Source organism: Thunnus albacares, chromosome 8 (genome assembly GCF_914725855.1).
Source record: "Thunnus albacares chromosome 8, fThuAlb1.1, whole genome shotgun sequence".
Lineage (NCBI taxonomy): Eukaryota > Metazoa > Chordata > Actinopteri > Scombriformes > Scombridae > Thunnus > Thunnus albacares.
In genome coordinates this window covers 18,445,597-18,467,392 of record NC_058113.1, presented here as the reverse complement: position 1 = coordinate 18,467,392, position 21,796 = coordinate 18,445,597, and the positions used below count along the sequence as shown (strand labels likewise).

General features: G+C 39.7%; 2 protein-coding genes across 2 annotated transcripts; both read left to right on the top strand.

Annotated features, from left to right (window-relative positions):
* The first annotated feature begins 2,589 nt into the window (after positions 1–2,589).
* On the top strand, positions 2,590–5,587 carry gem (GTP binding protein overexpressed in skeletal muscle). Its single transcript, XM_044359301.1, has 4 exons — positions 2,590–3,801; positions 4,177–4,253; positions 4,366–4,570; positions 4,661–5,587. Exons 1-4 carry the CDS (start codon positions 3,447–3,449, stop codon positions 4,942–4,944), a joined length of 921 nt encoding a protein of 306 aa, XP_044215236.1. The 5' UTR covers positions 2,590–3,446; the 3' UTR covers positions 4,945–5,587.
* A 1,476-nt stretch (positions 5,588–7,063) lies between these two features.
* Positions 7,064–20,028, top strand: cdh17 (cadherin 17, LI cadherin (liver-intestine)). The gene is made up of 19 exons (XM_044357954.1): positions 7,064–7,104; positions 8,718–8,774; positions 9,282–9,377; positions 9,624–9,761; positions 9,881–10,016; positions 11,304–11,462; positions 11,840–11,992; positions 13,010–13,215; positions 13,354–13,485; positions 13,576–13,720; positions 14,433–14,639; positions 14,725–14,801; positions 14,885–15,073; positions 15,967–16,211; positions 17,401–17,531; positions 17,767–17,991; positions 18,096–18,206; positions 18,904–19,020; positions 19,142–20,028. The coding sequence occupies exons 2-19, from the start codon at positions 8,727–8,729 to the stop codon at positions 19,225–19,227; spliced, it is 2,601 nt and encodes an 866-aa protein (XP_044213889.1). The 5' UTR covers positions 7,064–7,104; positions 8,718–8,726; the 3' UTR covers positions 19,228–20,028.
* The last annotated feature ends 1,768 nt before the right edge of the window (positions 20,029–21,796 follow it).

Here is a 21,796-nt window from a genome sequence, read left to right as displayed (position 1 = left end):
ACTTCAAACGGTTGTTTTTTTTCCAGTTTATTGATTCTTCACGTTCAGAGTTTCTCTTGACAGCCGCCTGTTGCATTCAGTGGAAAGAACAATACTCGTGGTGAGACAATAGATAGCCACAAAATATTGAGTCTATGACATTTGCAGCTGCAGTGTCAGACAGCTAAAGATATTTCTGCAAACTAAGCTGCATAAGAAACGTCTCACTTGTTCCTGTTGTCCACATTTGGCTAATTGTCTGTAGAAATATATGGAATGGGAAAGAACCTTTGACACAGTGTCTTGCTGCGGCATGGCAGCTTAAAAAAATGTGCAGGAAGAAATTGTTTTACAAGCCAGCTTGTACAGACTTGATGTTTTTCCCACTGATACGATGAGGCTGCCTTTTCAGTGTAGAGAAAAGCAGATACAACATGTCAAGGATCCCACACTCTCTCTCTCTTCTCCCTTTTTCTTTTTCACTCTCTATAGCTGCCTCTCTTCAACACTTTCTCTTTCAGTTTTCATCCAGAATGCAGTGCAAACATGTTTAGATGTTAAAAAGTCCAAAAATGAAGAAAACCAATTCAGTACATTTATATAATCTTGACCTTCATGTTTACAACAAAATTCATAAATTACTGATGTAATGATGCTGTTATAATCAACATAAAATCTTGATTTTCCAAGCTATTGAGACTTAAACGCATCAAAATTGAACAAATACTCCACTTTTTGATCATCTGTACTCCAGAATATGTCAGGATTTCTTATGAAAAATTGACACTTAAAACATTGAAGTTTGTACAAATCACACGGCTCACACAATCTATTTTCTTTTTGAATAATGTTAAATCTGCCAAACTCAATAAATGGAGGAAGAACAATGGTTTTGCGAAGGGAAGATGATTTTAGTTTCTAGATAAACTAGATATAATGTAACAAATAATTAATGGTCTTACTTTTGCTTAATTTAGATTTTGATATGGTATTTCTTACCATTTTTCCTCAAACATGATGAAAAAAATCTTACTTTTATACTGTTAATATTACACCATAAGTTGATTTACGGCAAATTGATTATATCAGCCTCTTCAAATAGTGAGTAATGCTGTTTAGCCCACTGAGAACTGTGTAAAATGCTCCAAATAACCAACTCATGGTTTATTCTACCCTCTGTTATTTTAAACAGGCAATCCAACAGTGTAATTATTTCACATTTCTGTTGCACTGACAAGGGTGAGTCAAATGTTTAATAATAATAACTTAATGTGTTTGGCCGCGTTCTGAATCTACTGTAATGAGTTGCAGTAATCTAAGCAGCATCATTCATAGTTAAAAATGGTCTAATTTTGGTGATGCTCTAAGATGACCTTAGAGCATCACCATTCCATTCATTTATTGTGGGAATGGGAAAAAGAATAAAATTTAGCTCAGAGTCTAAAATCACTCCCTGATCTGTAACATGTCGTAATTTGTTTGGACAGACCAGTAAACACTGACTGCTTTTGATCCTACAAGTACAATCTCTGTTTTCTGCTCATTTCCTTTTAAAGAATGTTTACTCATCCAAATACTGATATTGGTGAGACATGTAAAAAGACCATTCAAGGAACTGGTGTTGTGTGATGAGAGACAGTTATGTATCATCTGCATAACATTGATATTTGACATTATGGTGACTAATTATGTTGCCTAGAGGCAGCATGTATAAAGGAGAAGAATAGGACCTAGAATGCTTCCTTGAGGAACACCGTATTTAATATCAAATGTCTGAATGAAGGAAACCAATCAAGCACTACACAAGAGACCCACCCATTTCTCAAATGTATTGATTAAAATGCCATGATCAATTGTATCAAACCCAGCGCTCAGATGTAACAGAATGAGGACAGCCACATTGTTTGAATCAGTCATTTACTATCTTTAATAATGCTGACTGCAGACTGGAATTTTTCAAATATATTGTTAGTATTCAGATTATCATGTCGGTCAAATATAATCTTCCAGAAGTAAGACAGTATCAATAAAATATAATTAAAGTATCATAAATCATTTATGCAGCAGAATACACATTAATTAATTTATTAATTAATACACATTATTTGATGATTATTACTGATACATCAATATTTAAACAACATGTTAATGTTGCAGCTGTTTTACTTAATTTGCTGTTTATACATCTGGGTAGTTAATCTGTAACAACAGATCACATTTTATAAACCAGTGACATGATTAAAATGTAAAATCTGAATTAGGGCCCATCCCATACCGGATTTTTGGGACCAATACTGATATTAGGAAGTAAAAAAAAATCCAATATTAATATATCAGCCGATAATCTTATACATACAGAATATATACATAAACACACTTTTTTTTTTTGCAGTGATCCCTCAAATGTGGTTATCATACACTTGTGACAAAAATATGTAATGGAGGCAGGATATTTTACAATTTAACAGTAAACTTTATTGTATAAAATGACATCAGTGTACTGAAACAGCAAACTTCACAGGGAATTTAATAATTATAAATAACTATAAATAAAACGAACACACAGAACGAAAAAAACATATGAACATATATATTAAACTTGAATTAAGAAAAATGATCAAAAATACATAAAATGCTGCCTATGTAACTTTAAATTTAAAAAATATATATATCAGCGCAATATCGGACAACATATATGCCAATACCGATATATCTGTCAAAAGTGTAGTTAACTAGAAATTTAAAGCAATTACCTCAAAATTGTAAAATACAATTGTACACAGCTCATATCTCCTTTAATTTACAATATACTATAAAAGCAAATCCATTAATCCCCTGTAAACACCACATAGCTCTATATATTCTGAAAATAATTATTTTAGTCTTTAAAGCCTTATATCCCTGTTGCACAATTCAGTACCTCTTTGGTGTAAATATAATCCGAGTCCATTCCCTGACCGTGTGAGAATGAATAAAAACAGTAAAAAAAAAAAACACCACATCAGGGTAAACATTCATGCTCCACTTGTGTGACCCTCCCCTCCCTTCTCTTTATATAAAGCAGGGAAACTCCATCAGAGCATTTAGAGACTCTCAGCTGGAGATTAGTGAGACAGACGGCAGCACATCAAGAAGATACCGGCCAGGATTTACCAATCAGATGTTTCTGCAATGCCCGAATTAACTTAGTTTTTAATACTGCGGGATCTTTGCATCTCTCTGTCGTAGAAAGACTTTCATCTGGCTTTTATCTGCGTCTCTTACGCATTGATGAGTTGTGTTTGCAGCGGGGATGTAGAGCACAAAGTCAGACTTACTTTCCTGACCTTTTTATCATTTCTGGGACAGTTTACGCATCTTTTTTGGGGTGCTTGTGTGATAAAAGAGGTAAAAGCACCACCTTGCAAACCGCTCTAATCCCACCGCTGTCGGTTAATCCAGTTCCTCTTCATTTTGTTATCGACACCATGCTGTCCAGTGTGCGTCGGCACAGCCTCCGCCTGCAGACCGAGCTCCACCGCTGGAGCATCTGCGACCCGGGCAGCCACCTGCTCCCGGACAATTTCCTGGCCCGGGTCCCCGCTTGCATCGCCCGCTCCAAATCTTGCACCAGTTCCGCCGGGGAGTCGGACGGGAGCCGTGGGAGCTGGTCGTCCTCAGACTCGGTCATCTCCACCGACTCCGCCGGGGAGCCAGCGGGACCCGGGAGTCCGTACCGGGTGGTGCTGATAGGAGCCAGTGGAGTCGGTAAGACGGCATTCGCCAGTATCTTCGCTGGTGCAGCGGACAGCATGGACAGTGATGACTGCGAGCTGTGTGGAGGTGAGAAAGAGATAACTCTCATATATAACAACCATACTGAAACTTATTGTACTGTCATCATTAACCAACACACCTAAAATTATACATAATACTACTATACTGTACTGTAAATAATATATCAATACATAGTACAAATGTCAAAAACTGCATATTATTATGACAACATACAGAAAAAATGAGTTAAATACCATAAAGTTTGATCAGGTCACAATATAATCAATGTTAAGCACCACACACTTGTTAATTGAATCTAATAAAACCATAATACTGTAATTATTTTAATATGTGCATTACACTGGTGTCAATAACAGGACTATGAGTCTCTGATTTCATTGATGTAAAGATGTTTTTGTGTTTGTTTGTGTGTAATTTCAGATGAAGTGTGTGAAAAGGAAATTGAAGTTGATGGAGAGCCTGCAGTGATAACTCTGTTGGACAGATGGGATGCAGAGGTGAGATAAAAAAAAAAAAAAACAGACTTGTGTGAATCAGAGGAGCCTGTATGCCAACATGTGTACCCTACTGAACATCCTTTCTCTAACTCAGTGTTTGTTTGCTTTGCAGACGGACAACGAATGGGCTCAGGAGCGCCACATACAGACAGGTGATGCCTACCTGTTGCTGTACTCTATAACTGACCGGGCCTCGTTCCTACGAGCCTCTGAGCTCCGGATAACCCTGCGGCGCTTTCGTCCTGCCCAACACACACCGATCATCCTGGTGGGGAACAAGTGTGACCTGGTGCGACGCAGAGAGGTGTCCGTCAGTGGTAAGGGCACACAGTCCCTCTCTGTTTGTGTCATTTTTCTTCTACATGCATATAAAGATCTCTAACTCACTGATGTTCTTCCTGTTTCAGAGGGACGTGCCTGTGCTGCCGTGTTTGACTGCAAGTTTATTGAAACCTCAGCCGCCATGCAGCACAACGTGTGGGAGGCCTTCCACGGCATAGTGCGACAACTGCGTCTACGCCGAGACTCGAAGGAAGCCAACAGGCGCCGCAAGCACATAAAATACAGCTCACGCCGCGAGAGCCTTCCTATGAAGGCCAGGCGTTTCCTCGACAAGATGGTGGCTAAGAACAATCCCAGTGTGGCGTTCTGGCTGAAGTCCAAGTCCTGCCATGATCTCTCCGTGCTGTAGGAACCTGACAGACACTCATACGCTAAACTCCTGAGCAGGTGAACAAGTTTCAGCCTGGCAGACAAACTATGTGGACGTTGGCTGGATGGAAGCCTCCTTCTAAAGGGCTCAAAAATCAGCACAGTGTACACGAGAGGTGTTTAAAACATTTCTGCGCTGCTGTTCACATATTTCAGTCGAAACTAGACTGATGGACTGAGCTCAGTCTCTGAGCCTTTGTGATGGACCGGACAGTCAGCCGATGGGGTGACATTCTCCGAGGTTGGAGGTCAGAGGTCAGCTGATGGAAGCTGAGAGAAGAATGTTACGTGTTTGCTCATTTCACATGTTTCTCTCTGATCTTCTCTTTCCTTGTCTGTGTCTCTATTACTGTTTTGCTCTCATTCCTGCCAAATTTTGTCATCTTTTGAGCCCTAAGTGCTAAGATTACCAGTCGTAAGCTACTGATGATGAAGTGTGGTCTTGATTTATTTTGTATAATGATTAATTAGTCTTTATCTTCAGTTAATTTATAAACTGTTGTATTTTGCACTTTCTGTAAATAAATACTAGACTGATAATGTGCCGTATTTTGCTACTTTGAAGTCGTTTCAGTGTTGCTTATTGAAATAAAGTGACATCATCCCATTTGTGGGGGAAAAAACTGTCTCTTTTGTCTGTCTGAACCTCACTAATGAGATATTACGATGGATGACACAGATTTTACACAAAAGAGACACTCAAACATTAACACAACTGAGCTGATAAAAGATAAGTAAGGTGGTGACATTAAAGCTGAACTTTCAGAAACTAAATCAGTCTCCCGTGTGTGTGTGTGTGTGTGTGTGTGTGTGTGTGTGTTTGTCCATGCCAGCTGATCGGGAACAGTGATTTGACTGCTCAGAGACTGATCAGACATTTGGGTCACAGTGTGACATCGAACGTCCTGCTCAGAAACCCGGCTGCTCAGATCCCAAACTCAGCTTTGTAGGAAAAAAAAGCTGTAAAATTCAAGAGAATATGTTGCCAAGGTAACATTCAGAGGAAGTGTTTGTGTATTTTTTTGTATGTTCAGTCCAGGGAGCGCCAGGCAGATGGTGTTGGAGCTTCTTGGCCTGAATATCTATCAGGTTCCCAGGCTTTACATAATGGAGCAGCTTCCATCTGAATTAATGGCTTCATCCGCTGAACCGTCAACGCTGCAGTCTCAGGTTCTGGTTTAAATACCGGTCTTGTGAAACAGTGACTCACTCGCAGCCTGTTTCCCTGCAGTTGCAAATTCACACAGATCTCTTGCCTTGTTTCCAAGCAGCTCTCTATAGCTCACTGCTCTCAGTCTAGGATGGTGGTAGCATGTGTGTCAGGATGTATGCAAAATAATCCCTGCTTTATGTGAAGTTGGGTCATAAAGATAAGGACAAAACATCTGGCTGACATCCTATCTTTAGAGCATTTTAAGGACATTTTTGATATATACGCATTTTAGTGTTGGGAGAGTTTAAAGAGACAAGGTCATGAGCTGGAATCAAACCTGCTGTTTAACAGTTTCACGTTATGTTCCTTGACCTGCTGAATCAGCCCAGATGACCACATAGCTTTGCATTCTTTTGAGGCAATGGATTGTCAGTGCAATCTGTTAGTCCTATTGTCTATGCACAGCTGCTTATCAGGTGCTGCTACTAATGGAAAATCTAACAGGAAACAGTCCATAGGTCAAAGTCTGAAGGGAAGTGAGAAACTTCAGCTGAACAGCAGATTTCAGGAGGAATTTTTCAGATTATTCGTGTCGTGTTTCTGTTGTTATTTTTCTCTTTTTATTCACAATTCAAACATGGCCCAAAGATTACAAAATCTGGCAAAATTAAGTTTGTTTTTCCTAACAATAACACACAAACTAAGATCATCTGAGGCTTTATGGAAGATCAGTGAAGCAATATTTAGTGATATTGGCTTTTTGTTGTACAGTACTATACATATCATGGTTCTATTCTTCTCGTCTTCTTCTCTCTTGACAGCTTCTTCTCTATTGGCTAGCGATACATGAGGGCAGGGTGATTAGACAATCATTAGATCCAATAAAACATTGCTGGTTAACACTTGGTTAACGTTTGACCAGACAGTGTAGGGCTGCTCAGATCACTCCGAAGTCAGAGGAGTGACTCATTCGATCTCTTCAGTAAGGTAAGTCACCTCAATCTCCTGTCTCCTGGTTTTGGAATAGTTGAGTATTTGGAGTGGGATTTTTTGGGGTTGTGAGTAGGACAAAAACAAGGCTGCATCTCTTGGTTTTTATAGATTGTGTTTTGAGTTTGTGATACGTTGAGTTTGTTGAAGGAGTGCTGTGATCTTGACTTGACTTTGGCAGGGCCTTAGTGTCAGATGTTGGCATATCTGACAACCAACTGCTCTGTCTTTGTGGGTTCCTGGGTTGTTCTCGGTGCCTCGCTTTGGGGGGAAATTACCTGTATGGGACACTGGATTTGGTATCATAAAAGCTGAAATCTAGGCTGTCAAAGGTCATCTAGTCATTGCGCTGAAAGAAGAGAGAGAAAGAGAGGGCCTGCAACGTCCAAATCACTGTGTCCCACAGCGTTGCCACTTGATTCATACAGTAAATAATTCAATTTATACATATTTCCCTCACTGTAAGTCAATGTAGGTGAGTGTCTGTACATCAGTAATGTCAATATATGGCTTTTTAGTTTAACATTCACCAGTCAGCAGGTTTAAGGTCAACATGGGACAAGAAATACTAACAAATTACAGAAAAAAAGTTGGAAACTTCAAGTAGAATTTGTGTTCTGTTAAAAAGGAGTGTATCAGGTAAGTGACATTTGAAGTATGCTGTGCTACAAAAAGGTCATTAGTCACCACTCAATGTCACCTTCACTTTTCTGTGGTAGCTAACTTCACCCTTCTTTCTTTCTTTCCAGCGCAGTACAAAAGAACGACTCTCAAAAAGAGTCCAGGAATCATAAACATCAAAACATTAATGGGAAATTGGTTAAAAAACAGTAATTTAATGCATGTTATGTCAGTTTTGTTTGACATTAATGAAAACTAGTCATGTTTTTTTCTGTGGTTATGCAAAATGCTGGAATATGAAATGTTGTTTAAAAATACAGTAAATATTCTGCAGTCAACTTGAAGATACTGTAAAACTGAGATTATAATTTGTTTGCTGAAGATACTGCTGCTAAGCAACATCAAAGTCAATGACACATAAAATTATGATTTAATCTTCTACAGAGAGAGTTGTTGTTTTTAAACACAAAATCTATATGTGAAGAGACAATGTTATTGTAGACTCTGAGATTCATTGGGGTTACAAACACTATTCATTGACCTTTTGGTACCTGCGTCATTGTGAAAAGAAATCAAGTCTTTCACTGCATTTAAACGCTGACTTTCAGTTTCTCCCTGTGAACTGAGGTGTGTGGTTCACCTGGTTGTGTAGGCGGAGCCACACATATGAGGACTTTAAGTTCCTATTCAGCTCAAAGCATGAGGCAGAGAGCAATGCCGTGTACATGCATGAACTCTCAAGGACAAAGGATGGATTTTCTTTGTGAATCAATAGAACATCGCACTGGGTTTAACTGTTTCTAAAAGGATTATGCAATAATATTTCACTATTTCTACAAGCATGAGATATGAAATTAGCAGCAAATGAAGTGGAAAAAATGAAATTTAAATGTGTAATTTAAATCCTCCTCTTCATGTCACCTCTCTGCCTCCGCAACCACCTATCTCCCATATCTCCTCCTCCTCCTCCTCTTCCTCTTCCTTCCCAGACTGTGATCATGACACCCATGGTGCATCTGTTGTTGCTCCCACTCCTGTTCAGCATTGTGAGTACATAGCACTGCTGCTGCTGTCATGCAATACATATTCATAGTAAACACTTGAACCTGTGAAACAGTCAATGTAGATTAACGCTTAGATTTATTAACATATCATCTCTGGAGCAGTTTTGGTACGTAGGAACTGCAAGAGTGCTTATTTATTCTGTACAAATTATAGTCAGTATGTGTGCAAGAAAATCTTTGGTCACTTATTTAAATCGCTGTGTAAAATGTGACTAAACTGAATGTCAGTGCTTTGTGAGTGGCGGTCTGTAGACTTTGCTCTCCTGTCCCCCAGTGGAATATAAGAAATCCCCAACTTGCCCAGTAATTTTGGTTCAATAAATAACTGGGCTGTAAAACCCTGCCCTCAATGTCTGACTACATTTGGTTACCGCACAGAGCTGGAGTGGAAAAAGGGCAAATGTGGGCGTGAGTTTGAGAGGTTTCATTCCACCTGAGCATGTGTACTGTATTTGATGACCCTTGACCTGTGTGTGTGTGCTCTGATAGGCTGGTGGGACGAGTCTGGAGGAGAGGAAGGGCCCATTGGCAGAGTTGGTGCAGTCAGTGCCAGAAGGGACACCCGTGCCCTATGCCATCTATCAGGTATTACACACATGCCAGCCAAGCCAAGTCTTGTCAAAACTCGCTGTCATGTGCAAAACATTTTTCTATATTTTCAGGTTTTAAGCATTTCAAGATGTTTGGTCACTTAACCTCTATTTTTTAATAAAAGGCATGTTTAGTTTCTCTTTTGTGTTCCTCATCAGATCTGTGATCAAATCAAGTCTCAAAATGCTATAAAATAATGATTTTTTTTCTCTTCTGTTGTCATTTTTCATCACTCCATAGTTTCAGGCGACCCATGCAGGTGTGAACAGTTTCAGGCTGACTGGAGACGGCAGTGATGCCATTAAGATCTCAAAAGATGGGTGGCTTTACCTGGAGAAGCCTCTAGAGTGGTCTCATGATGCCAGTTACAAGATGAAGGTAACGTGGTCTTCTGTCTTCATATAAACAAACCTAAAACTATACTCTTTGTAGAGTTATAGTATAAATATAAACATGTATTTATATACATTTCTGTGTGTTTGGGTGACTTTATGCAGGTGGAGGCATTGGCAGATGATGAGGTAGTGGAGGGTCCAGTTTCTGTGACCATTAATGTGCTTGACATCAACAACCACGCTCCACAATTCAACCAGAGTGGCTATTCAGCTTTGGTCAGAGAAAACAATCCAGCAGGTGTGTGTGTGTCAGGAGTCCTCAAATAAGAGGAAAAGAAGCACTCCTAATGCAAAAAGCCACTTTTTTTCCTGCTAACAGCAGCCCTAGGCACAATTTATACAGCTGTATTGTATGTGCACATTTAAGGCAACGAGTACACAGTGGCAACAAAAATGGTTGCTCCTCTCGTGAAGCGATTCCTTTCCCCCAACTTTTCTAGTTTGCCTTTTTAGGAACCTTTATTTATTTATTTTATTGTGCATGTTTGAGCCCATAACCCTAACTGCAAAACACATACTTACTGGAAAGGATTTTTATGTTTCTGTTTCTGTTCATTTCAGTATATCATAAATATCAACTTGCAGAAAAATTTGTTAGATCACATATAAGATCAGATATCACATCACAGTGAACATTTAGTCTTTATATTTAAAGTTACAGTTGTGTGATAATTTGGGCTTTGAAAACGGATCCCTGTTGTTACATTCAAAGACTCTCAGCCTGCTGCCAAAATAACATTGCATTTAGAAAGTATGAACGGTGTGAAAAGGAAATCATGACTTTGGCAGGTTCTTGGGTTAAACTCCACCACCTGTAGGTCAGTCTTTACAAATTTCATGCTATGCAGGCAAACTTTGTTCAATCCAACAAAATATCAGGCTGCATTTTGGGGAAATGTGTATAAAATAATGAATAAGACATCTAGAATATCTCCATTTGATGGAAAGGTGCAGCCTGGAAAAATATTTCACTCAGTGTAAACAGCATATAACTTTGATGGACAGTTGATACAACACATTAATACGTTACTGTCAGACAGTGTGAAATGAGATTATTTTTCCAGCCTTAAAGGTACTTAAGGGGAAATAAAATGGGAGGACTGTCTTGTAAGGGGTTAAAAAGTGTCTGTTTGGCAGCAGGCTCTGATTTTTTGGACGTGGGTGCTTTCTTGAATGCACCACTGCAACAGTTTCTCAAACAGTCCCTTGTTCCAGCTGCAATGATGACATATCTTCGGCAAAAAGTCAAGCAGCTCAAGCAAGTTTACAGTCTCTGCAAACCGATTTTCATACTGTACTGTCCAAAAAAACTCAAAACTACTGTTCTTTGGAATATGTTTAGCAGGGAGGCTAGTAGACTGCGGTTCTTTAAGGCTATATTATTAATAGTTTCTGTCTGTTTGGGTCAAACAGTTTTCTATTCCAATCATGTAGCCTCTATATTTCTGTTTGTACTGATATGAACCAGCCAGCACAGCATCTCACTGTGGTAAGAATTTAACATCCATTTTGTCTGTTGTTCCAGGTGTCCCGTTTACCCGCGTGTTTGCAATGGATCAGGATGACCCCACAACTCCCAATGCTGATCTGAGATATAGCCTGGTCAGCCAGATCCCCAACAAAGGCAACACTGCCCTGTTCCAGATAAACCCCAACACTGGAGAGATCTCCACCACGAAAGAAGGTGATACATACATGCCTGTGCACACACACAGATACACAAATATAAACACAGATGCACAGAACTAGGTGCACTCTCCGTGGGAATGTCTATAATCTGTCCATCTCTGCCTGTAATCTGGCAGTATAGTGCCACTGTAAATCCAGATTACACAGCTCATCTTGTGCGCTCAAGATTAACACTGATTGGAGGCAGATTGCCTAAATGTGTCGCGTGATGTTGATCACTGATTACTTTGAGTCTGTTTGTGGGTCTGAGGGAAAGTTTTTATCACATTTCTCAGACAGCAGACCCTTATGAGAGCAGAGAAATTTTCCTTGTAGGCCACTGGTCTATATGAAAACATGTTTGTAATTTGATGTATGTGTTTTCTTCAACAGGGGAAAAGATGCTGAAGGCCAGAGAGGCTGTCCAGTATGGCAGAGGAGAGGAGCGGAGCATTGATGATCTGAAGACAAAGTTTGAAGAATACTGTCCCGCTCCAACGATCCCCTTTGAGCAAAACCCCTTCTTCTCCTGTGTGGAGAGAGCAGGTTTGTGTGCAGATGGGTCTAGACCAGTGTTTTTCAATACTAGTCCTGGGGCAACCCTGCCCTGCATGTTTTAGATGTTTCCCCGCTCCAACACATTTGATTCAACTGACTGGGTCGATATCAGGTTTCTGAAGAGCTTGATGATGAGATGATTATTTGAATCAGGTGTGTTTGAAGAGGGAAACATGTAAAACATTCAGGGCAGGGCTGCCCCAGGACCAGGATTGAAAAATGCTGGTCTAGAGTAGAGCTACAACATTTAATTGTCAATTAGAATATCGATTGAAAATTAATCAACATCTGTCTTCACATTATAGTAATTGTTTGAGTCATTTTTAAAGCAAAAATGTCAAGAAAATCACTGATTCCATCTTCAGTAGTGTAAATATTTCCTGGGTTCTGGGAATCTGTTTTTTTTTAATAAAATAGAAATAGTCACAACTTGCAGTCTAACGCAGCCTCTTGGATGGTGAAGCCTGAAAACTATGTAGAACTTTACAAGAAAAGTTTAAAGAAGAATTTAAAAAAAAATCATGATAATAAAATGATAAAATCTCACAAAGAGTTGAGAACCACTGATCTAGAGTGTGACGCACAACTGCATACTCACACTTAAATTCATTTTGGCGTGTGTTTCTAAAATCTCCAAAGTCATGAGTGATCCCACTCACAGGTTTTTTGTCTTCCACTTAAAAGCTGGAGCTCATGATGACACAGGGTGATAGATGGTGTCAGTGAAGATAAACAGAAGGAATGATTGTCAGCGATTAGTGCGGGTCGTGTGACTTATTGGGTGTTGAGTCGATGAGTTCAACCAGGGAGAGCGGTTAAGCCATCACTAATTTCTATGATAGGATCAAGAAGAAAAGCCTCAAACACTGCGGCTGAAGTAAACTCAGTGTGAAAATTAGAGATCTACTGAAATGTTCTTGTGGTTTCATCCCTTTCCACTTTCTTTTTGTTGCTTATACAATGTCTCTAATTGCAACCTTCAACTTCCTCTGTGTGTGGTGACAGAGATGAGGAGGCAGAATGTGGACCCCATGGAGGACCCAGACTACACTCTATTTGTGCGCGTGCAGGACCTGGGAGGAGAGGCAGAGACTGCACTGAGTGGAAACACCAGAGTTCAGATCGTTGTACAGCAAAACCTTTGGGTCAATCCTGGACCGATAACTATTAAAGAGAACTTAAAGGAAGCTTACCCCATGGTCATCGCAAAGGTGTGGCAGGACAGAAAAACCAATTCTACACAAATCTCACAAATGCACTTATTAAAGTACTTTCACTACATAATACATTCACTACAGCTGCTCTAATGTCCATTAACTGACTCACTTCCCCTTTCACTCTGGATCCAGGTCCAGTCTAATGAGCCCAGCGCCATCTACAAGTTAATGCAGAAAGAGCGAGAGCTGAAATTCCCCTTCCAGATCAGAGAAAATGGAGAAATCTTGCTGACAGAGGAGCTGGACAGAGAAGACAAAGACATGGTAAATAACGAAGGAAACAAACGTATCTCATGTAGAAATAAAGATTACCTTTTAGAGAGTAATCTTGAACTTCTGTTGGTTCTGTTTCAGTACATCCTGGTGGTGTTTGCAGAGGATGACAATCAGAAAGAGTTGGATCCACCCATGGAGATTCAAGTTATTGTGGAGGATGTGAATGACAACGAACCAGTGTGTGAGGAGAATGTGTTTGAGGTGCAGGAGGATGAGCCTGCAGGTAAGATGTGTGTATGATTATCACTGATAACCTCTTCATGGTGAAGAATGTGCCACATATCCTGGAACATCCAGCCAGTATTTCTCTCACCATTTGCTTTGTGTTCTGTTTCTTGTGTTTCTGGTGCCGTTTTTCAAACTTCCAAGAATTACACTTAAGAATGATTTAAGGAGCCAATTTAGGAATAAAACAGTTCTTTTTTTGAATTCATTCAATATTCATTATATTTTAAATTTATACTCATAATATCTCCAGTAGCTATAACCATGTGACATTAATAACAAATAATATGAATTAAATAATAGAAAATTGTCTAAAATGGAAACATAATGAAAGAGTTCATTAAAGAAATTATATAATAAGGAGAAGTTTGTACCACATTGACAAGTGCAATGAGGATGCATAGAAAGTTATTGCAAATGAAATAAATGCCAGCTTTATTCTTATTTGCACCCCTGATAAATACAAAAAAAAAACAACAAAAAAGAAAAAGTGGTGTAACATTTCATCAAATGCTCAAATCAAATGCAAATAATAGGCTAAACTCTTCTACTCTTAACCAACTAAGAACATCTTTATAGCTCTCTTAAATTTAAGAAAAGATAAATATTCTTAAGGTCACAAGTAATAAAATGATTGATTATTAATTTGATCTTTCATATAAGTTTGATAGATACAGGCCCTCATCACTTCCTGGTTCTTGTGTTTCCAGGCAGCCTTGTCAACAAGCTGTTGGCTCATGACGCCGATCAAGAAGGGACACTGAATTCTCTGCTGACTTACACCATCATATCCCAGGAGCCACCCACACCTGCAGCCTTCTCCATCGATGCCGCTTCTGGACAAATTCAGACGTTGCGCATGCTGCGTCGTAAAGAGCACCAGATATATAGCCTCAATGTGAAAGTCAACGACAAAGGTAACACACACGCTGTGTGATGAAACACACCTGTGAGTAAAAGTTTTCACTGCAAGCTGAAGTACTCATGACTTATGTCTCGCAGATTACAGCACAAACTGTAAGGTCATCATCAAGGTCATCGACGTCAACAACGAGCTGCCTCTGTTTGAGAAGAATGATGTAAGTATGTTAACAGCATGTGGTGAGCCAGATGTGGCATGATGCTTGTTTCTGATGCTGTTTGTGTGTGTGTTGGTGTGCAGTATGGCAGCCACACTCTAGAGGAGGACACACCATTGGGACACACAGTGCTGACCATCAGAGCCACAGATGCTGATGACCCAGACAGCGGCAGCTCCCGTATTGAGTTCCACATCTCTGCTGGCAACGATGATGGCGTTTTTGCTGTGCAAACAGATGGCAATGGCGTCGGCCAACTGGTCATAGCTAAGGTATGGTATCTCCATTTTCTAAATCTCCTACACAAACATACACAGATGATTTCATGCAATACACTGATCATTAACTTTCATAAGCCATCTGAAATATTTGGGGTCCCTTGTACCTTGAAAAAGTTCCCAATAAACTTCATACAGTTTATGTTTTGTATTTGTTTATATACCCTTGTAAAGGGATACAACGAGAGATTATTTGACTACAGATTGATTCATTTCTTGTTTGATTAAGACATTTATTTTATAAAAAAACAGAAAACCTGAGTCTGAGTTTACTTGCTTATGTCTAACCAACAGTCCAAAAGACCCAAAGATATTAGACTTATATTGATAAAACCTGCAAATTTTCACATTTAAGAAGCTGAAACAAGTGAGCATTTGACATGTTTGCTTGATAAATGAGTTAAACAATTAATTGACAAAAAAGCAATTGCAGTTCATGTTTTGTCAATAGAATAATCAATTAATCAACTGTTTCCGCACTACTTTTATATATGTCACTCTTGGGATGGGAGTGTTCACCCAAAAACCTAAGAGCAGCCCAGTAACTTTATGTCCCGATGTTATGGATCAAGATGCATATCACACAGACGTTAGAAATGAAATATTCATCATTTCATACATTACTCGGCAGTACTCGTCGCTATTGTATTACAGCTGTTGGTCCAAGTTCTCTATTATCTGTTATATAAAATGCCTGCTGTGTTGGATAAGTATATGTTACCTAACAAATAAATTCATAAGAAGATAGTACAGAATATTTCATGGCAACATAAACCTCTGAATCACAACTGTTCTGTGATCTTTAGAGGACTCTGCAGTGACCTTCAACGTGCTCTCTGCCTCCCTTATTCCTGGTCCCTCTAACCAGCCCATCTCTCTCCTCACAGCCTTTGGACTTCGAGTCCACTCCCACCTATAAGCTCCAGATTGATGCTCGCAACCCTGAGCCTCTGATGAAAGGTCTGAAGTACGGCAGAGAGTCCACAGCCTTCGTCTCCGTGTCTGTCAATGATGTGGATGAGGCCCCAGAATTCAGCCTGGACATCCTGCAAGTGACTGTGCCTGAAAACACCACCAAGGGAACCGTGCTGCTCACTGTGGAGGCAAAGGACCCAGAGGGCAAAGAGATCGGGTAAAAACACACACCAACGGCCGCTCAGCATCACAGTTAGAACTGATTCAAGTACAACAGCTATACAGGGGGTTTGACCTGGTAAAAGTGTGTAATACAGTAAATATACACAGTAGAACATACTTTAAGTACTTTAAGTTTTAGCAGCAATGTTCCAACACAGATACCCAGATGGATCTATATCTGTATGTACTCTGATAAGAGTGTGTATGGTAACAGATACTTTACTCAATTTACCTACACAGAATCTTGAGTGTGTTCATACCATTAGGAATATTTTACACTTAACATGTTTTTAATATCTCTAGTGGTCCAGCTGGCCTCTAGCACTTTATTACATGTCAGAGGAAGACCATCGCTAATAAAACACAACGAAGGAAAGTCTGATTCCAGGGTGCAGATACTTTTCTGTTGTATGATTCATGATCTTTCAGGGTTTTTTTCTGACGTTTTGTGGATGCACACATTATTCTACTAAATATTCTAGGTAAATACCAAGCGGTAACCTCGCAGTGCCTTAAGCTGCACTTCCTCTAACAGCCACTAGCTCCAAGAAAACTTTTATGGAATTGAAGTGACTGAGAAAACTACCAACTTTACTTTTCAAATAGAGAAATCAAATTTTTTACGTCCTCTGTTGTGTGCTTCGGAGGCAATTAAAAAAAGGCAAAAAAAGAAATGTAAGGTCTAACTGTAGGTAGGTTTGGGTTTGTCTGAGAGTTTGTTACATTTAACTGTGGTCGCCTCATGTTTCCTCTTCAGCACCCCTCTCCCTCCCCCACACCTTTGTTCAAATTTGGATTTTTTTGGCTATGCAACCAAAGACAAACTTCAAAACACCCTCTTAGAAATCCACAGGAGACAACACTGACACCATGTTCATGTTCGTCTGCAGTTTAGGAGCCAGACCCTTACTAGATGTTCTGCATGATAGTAGCCTGAACATAAACACACCACATGTGTTTATGCTCTCATAGCTTCAAAATAGTTACATTAGATCAGCTTTGATTTACTATCACTGCTTTCCTACTGGCTACTAGTTTGTGGTTTCATTTGTTACGACCATCACATGTGCACAAAACAGACTATTGATTTGTTTTGGCTACCAGTTCAGTGTCTGAAGTGTCACAGGCACTTTCTGATATCGTCTGTGTGGATTTGTGTGTAATTGCTCTACTGTGTTGTGCAGTTTTAAGTTGGACGGTGACGCTAAAGGATGGCTGGTGATTGATTCTGCCACTGGAGAGATCAGGACTAAAGACAAGCTTGACAGAGAAACCCAGGAGGAGTTTGAAGTCACTATCACTGCCTTTGAGAAGGGTAAGATAATACAGTTCAGTCACTTATTATAAATGCCACACAGTTTTAAAGTTAATTCTGGTTTAAAATACTTTTCTGGTTTTATGCTGGTTAATTAAAGAGTAAAAACTGTGTTAACAAGGAAACTAAGAACATTTCTGTCTAAACAAGAGCACCATATGGAAGTTTATCCATTAAAGGATATAGTTCTTATTTGTTGATGTTATAATTTTCACTCTTCGATTCCCCTCCACAGAGCATCCGGAGAAGGCAACTGATCGCGTCATGTCTGTGAGGCTGCTGGATGTGAATGACAATGTTCCCAAACTGACGGAGTCCCAGGCCTTCATCTGCGTGAAGAAGCCCGAACCTGTCATCCTCAAGGCCCAAGACGCAGACAGCGCCCCCTTCTCTCAGCCTTTCACCTTCACCTTAGCCCACGGCAAGAAATCCCCCAACTGGGACCTGCGCACTATTGACGGTAACACATATAACATATAAAAAAAACTCACATATTAGAAGATGTTAGAGAAGTGGATTTTTGTATTTTTAGATGTGATCACAGTCTTGTTTCTCTGTGTGCAGATACAACGGCGAAACTGACTCTGAAGAAAATACCAACTGAGGATAAAACCTTCACACTCCCCATTAACATTAAAGACAATGCAGGCATGGGTGTCACACATGCATTTGAGGGTGAGTCTTTAAATTAAACTTAAAGGGTAAAGCTGGCAATATTTTGCGTTTTTTTTTACATCAAAAAATCCCATGAAAGAATAAAGCCAGCGGTGAATTGATCCTACTAACAAGTATTATCTGATTTAGTTTTTTGCCCTGAGCCATAGAGCTCCATAATTGTGCAAAAACACATCAATCAGCCATGTTGTTACACTGGGTGACATGTTCCTTCAGTATGATGAACATGGGCTCTGTAGTTTATTTTGGGTCAATCCCACAAACATCATAGTGCTGCTGTAAGTACTCACTAGCCCAAACAAACGTGTATCAATCCACCACTGAAAATAGTCCCTAACAAATGCAGTATTTTCTCCTGTTTGAGTAACTATTGCGAAAAACTACAGTGCCCAGCTGTTTTAAGAGACTACTTAGCTGTTTTTTAAATGAAAAAAATATTTTTATGAGCAGTTTTTTAAAGTTATATCTTCAGGAAGAAAAAGCGGCTCATGGTTGAGAGCTACGGAGGGGGCAGGGAAATCAAGAACTATTAAGAGACGAATAATGTGTTGTCAGTTTTGGTATTTTTGTGGGATTTGACGACAACAAGAAAAACATAGAAAAAGCCAGCCATATCCGATCAAATGACACTTTACATCATTGTTTCTGATGATGGTTAAATGCATGTGTGTGTTGCTCTCTACTCTCTATACTCCAGTGAGAGTATGTAACTGCACAGAGCTGGGCTACTGCTACGTCGCACCAGGTGAGCACAGCTTCAAATACGGGATGGGAACCACCATCGGGATCCTGGCTGGCACTCTCGGATTCTGCAGTGAGTTTGACAAACGTCCTCTAATGTTTTTTGTTCTGTCCACAGAAGAGCGTCACACTGTACAATAATGTTATTGCCTTGTGTTGCTATAACTCACTGCTGTTTTTCCGTCTTGTTGCAGTTCTTATCTTCATCATAGTGATCAAACGTGTAAATAAAGGAGGCAAGAAAACAGCTCTGACTGAAGAGGGGGATCCCATGATGTAGAGACTACACACACACACACACACACACACACACACACACATATTTGTATTTCTTTACTTGTGAGGACTCTCAATGGCATAACACACTCCCTATTGCCTAACTTGAACATCTAAATGCTTAACCGCAACCCTTTTTCTAAACTTAGCCTAAACCTTATTCTAATCTGAACCTTTTTTTCTATTTTAAGAGAGTCTTTTCAACATTTGACAAGTGAAAACAGATCATTCTTATTCATTTATAGTGTTTTTTTCTTTTAATCGATGTGAAAAAAAAAAACAATAAATACATGCATAACCCTCAAACAGCCCTTTTAGTACATGACCTCCACCTCAAGGCCTAAAACTCAAAAAGGTCCCAACAAAGACTTATGTTTTGTGTGCACACACACATTTACTTTAGCTTATTTTATTTTATTTACAAGAGAGAGTTGAGCTTGATTAATAGGTGCTGTGTCTACTTAATTAACTGTTAGTTCCCATCCTAATCGCTCATTTATGCTGCTTGTTGACTTAATTTATTAAAAATGTGACTCCCAGACTCAGATTGTTTCATTAGCAGTTTCATCATCTCAAGTGATTCAGTTTGTCAATGTGCCCCAGAGCTTGTTTTTGATATTCACTTCTGCTTGAATGTAACAACCAAATGTTGAATATTGTGGATAGCTGGAAACATCTTTAATGTAATGTTAAGAGACGTCTTACACCCTGAATGTCGCTTAACAGAGTGATGAACAGTAACTAATCTGTTTTGTAATAAGCAGTTGCTGCTCTGTTTTCCAATAAACCAAAAACTGGGAACTCATTATCATTGTTTCTGTCTGTGTGGGTGCGTGAACATGTCAGGCAGACGCGTGGTGCTGCAGGTGATCGGTGACATAAGACATGAATATCTCAGCTTTCTCTTCGCTCTCTTTCATCAGGTAGCCTTCTGTTCAGATTTCTACTCTATTCTTCCAGTCATTACTATTGCTTCTGTCTCCCCCCCCCCCCCCCCCCCCCCCCCCCCCCCCTCTTTCTCCTCCTCCTCCTCCTCCTCCTCCTCCCTGCCTGCCGGTCTGTCGCTGAGTAGTCAAGGCCGGGTTGCTGCAGAGAGTGGTGATGCTCTGACTCATCTCTTTAGACAGCGGGAGAACAGGCTGCAGATTGTTAGTGGCGCTGAAAGGAGGATGGCATGATTGTGGGCTTTTGTGCCACACAAAGAGGCCGCAACACACAAACAATACACGCAGAGTGGCAACACAAAACACACACATGTGAGAGTTGAATGTGGATGCCACATGTGCTACCACGGCCATGCATCCCCTCCAATCCATGTGCCACGTTTGTGAGTTGCATCATTACGTATGTGTGTGTGTGTGTGTGTGTGTTTGGGATGAGTCATTGAAAGTCCTGCTTCAGCTTCCAAAAGCCAGAGTGGAGTGAGCTATAGCCTTATAATGACAAACTCAACATGGAACATCTCCAGTGTTTATGTCTGTGCTCTCTCTTCACCTGTATCCCAGCAACAAACACACACACACACACAGTCCTGGGTAGCTGGTGGCAGAAGTTTAAAGATTTAGGGCCAGAAAAGAAGAGGTGGAGGAAAGACATGTAGAGTAAACTGTGATGGATGACCCGACTCTGGATATGAAACCTCACAATCACCACGCAGACACACATGACTTTGTTTTTGGTCTTTACACGTTCACCCTCGCTGTGTTGGGGAACCTTTTTATTCTAATATAGAAATACTAACGGCGTATTTTGGCCTTTCACCATCATCATCAACAGTGATCGCTTGATTTAACACCAGCTCAGATTACAAATTTAAAGGCCAAGTCAAAAATATGTCAGATTTATTACATTTGTTACATGTCTATGTTTTCAGAGTGGGGAATTTGTCAGCCTGTTGATTGTAAATAATATTCACCCAAAAGATGAACACATGATGTGATTCTATTGCTGTTTTCAACCTCTGAAGTATCACCTTTTTTCTTTTCTTTTTCAATTTTTGCAATTTTTTTAAGGCCTGAGCACCCAACTGAGTTCAGTGCAGGAGACATGCACCTGTTCCCTCTTATAGATTAATTACATTCTGCAGATCTATATGTGTTTTCAGCTTCCAATGATACAGTAAACTGATTCTGTACTCTGTAAAATGTAATAATTGACACAAATTTGTCTCTTTTTGAGTGATAGTTGTCAAACTGGGGAAGAAATATCATAGTATCTCTGAATATTGGGAGCCTGACAGGTTGTGACTGTCCCAAGTGATGGATAACACTGCCTGAATTAGGTGTTGAGCTCCTCTCTGCTGTAATATTGTATATAAGAAAGTCAGTTTGATTACGTGTTTTTATCACACATCACGCATCTTAGTTCCACAGAACTATACAAGTGTGTTAATAAATGCCGTAAGCAAATGTGACTCTCTTATAAACTAGTCATGGAATAACGTCTGTGCTGAAGCGGAAATGAGGCGTGTAACAAAAACCAAATGACTGAAAATGTTTTGTGGAAGTGTTTAATTTCCAGTAAGATGACTAAATGTTATCTGTTACGTAAATACAATATGTGTTTTGTACACT

Coding starts and splice junctions, on each gene's coding strand:
- cdh17 (XM_044357954.1), top strand. CDS start 8,727: ATGACACCCATGGTGCATCTGTTGTTGCTCCCACTCCTGTTCAGCATT. Junction 11,463..11,839: donor GATCTCCACCACGAAAGAAG/GTGATACATACA, acceptor TTTCTTCAACAG/GGGAAAAGATGCTGAAGGCC. Junction 18,207..18,903: donor TGTCACACATGCATTTGAGG/GTGAGTCTTTAA, acceptor TCTATACTCCAG/TGAGAGTATGTAACTGCACA.
- gem (XM_044359301.1), top strand. CDS start 3,447: ATGCTGTCCAGTGTGCGTCGGCACAGCCTCCGCCTGCAGACCGAGCTC. Junction 3,802..4,176: donor TGACTGCGAGCTGTGTGGAG/GTGAGAAAGAGA, acceptor GTGTAATTTCAG/ATGAAGTGTGTGAAAAGGAA. Junction 4,571..4,660: donor CAGAGAGGTGTCCGTCAGTG/GTAAGGGCACAC, acceptor TTCCTGTTTCAG/AGGGACGTGCCTGTGCTGCC.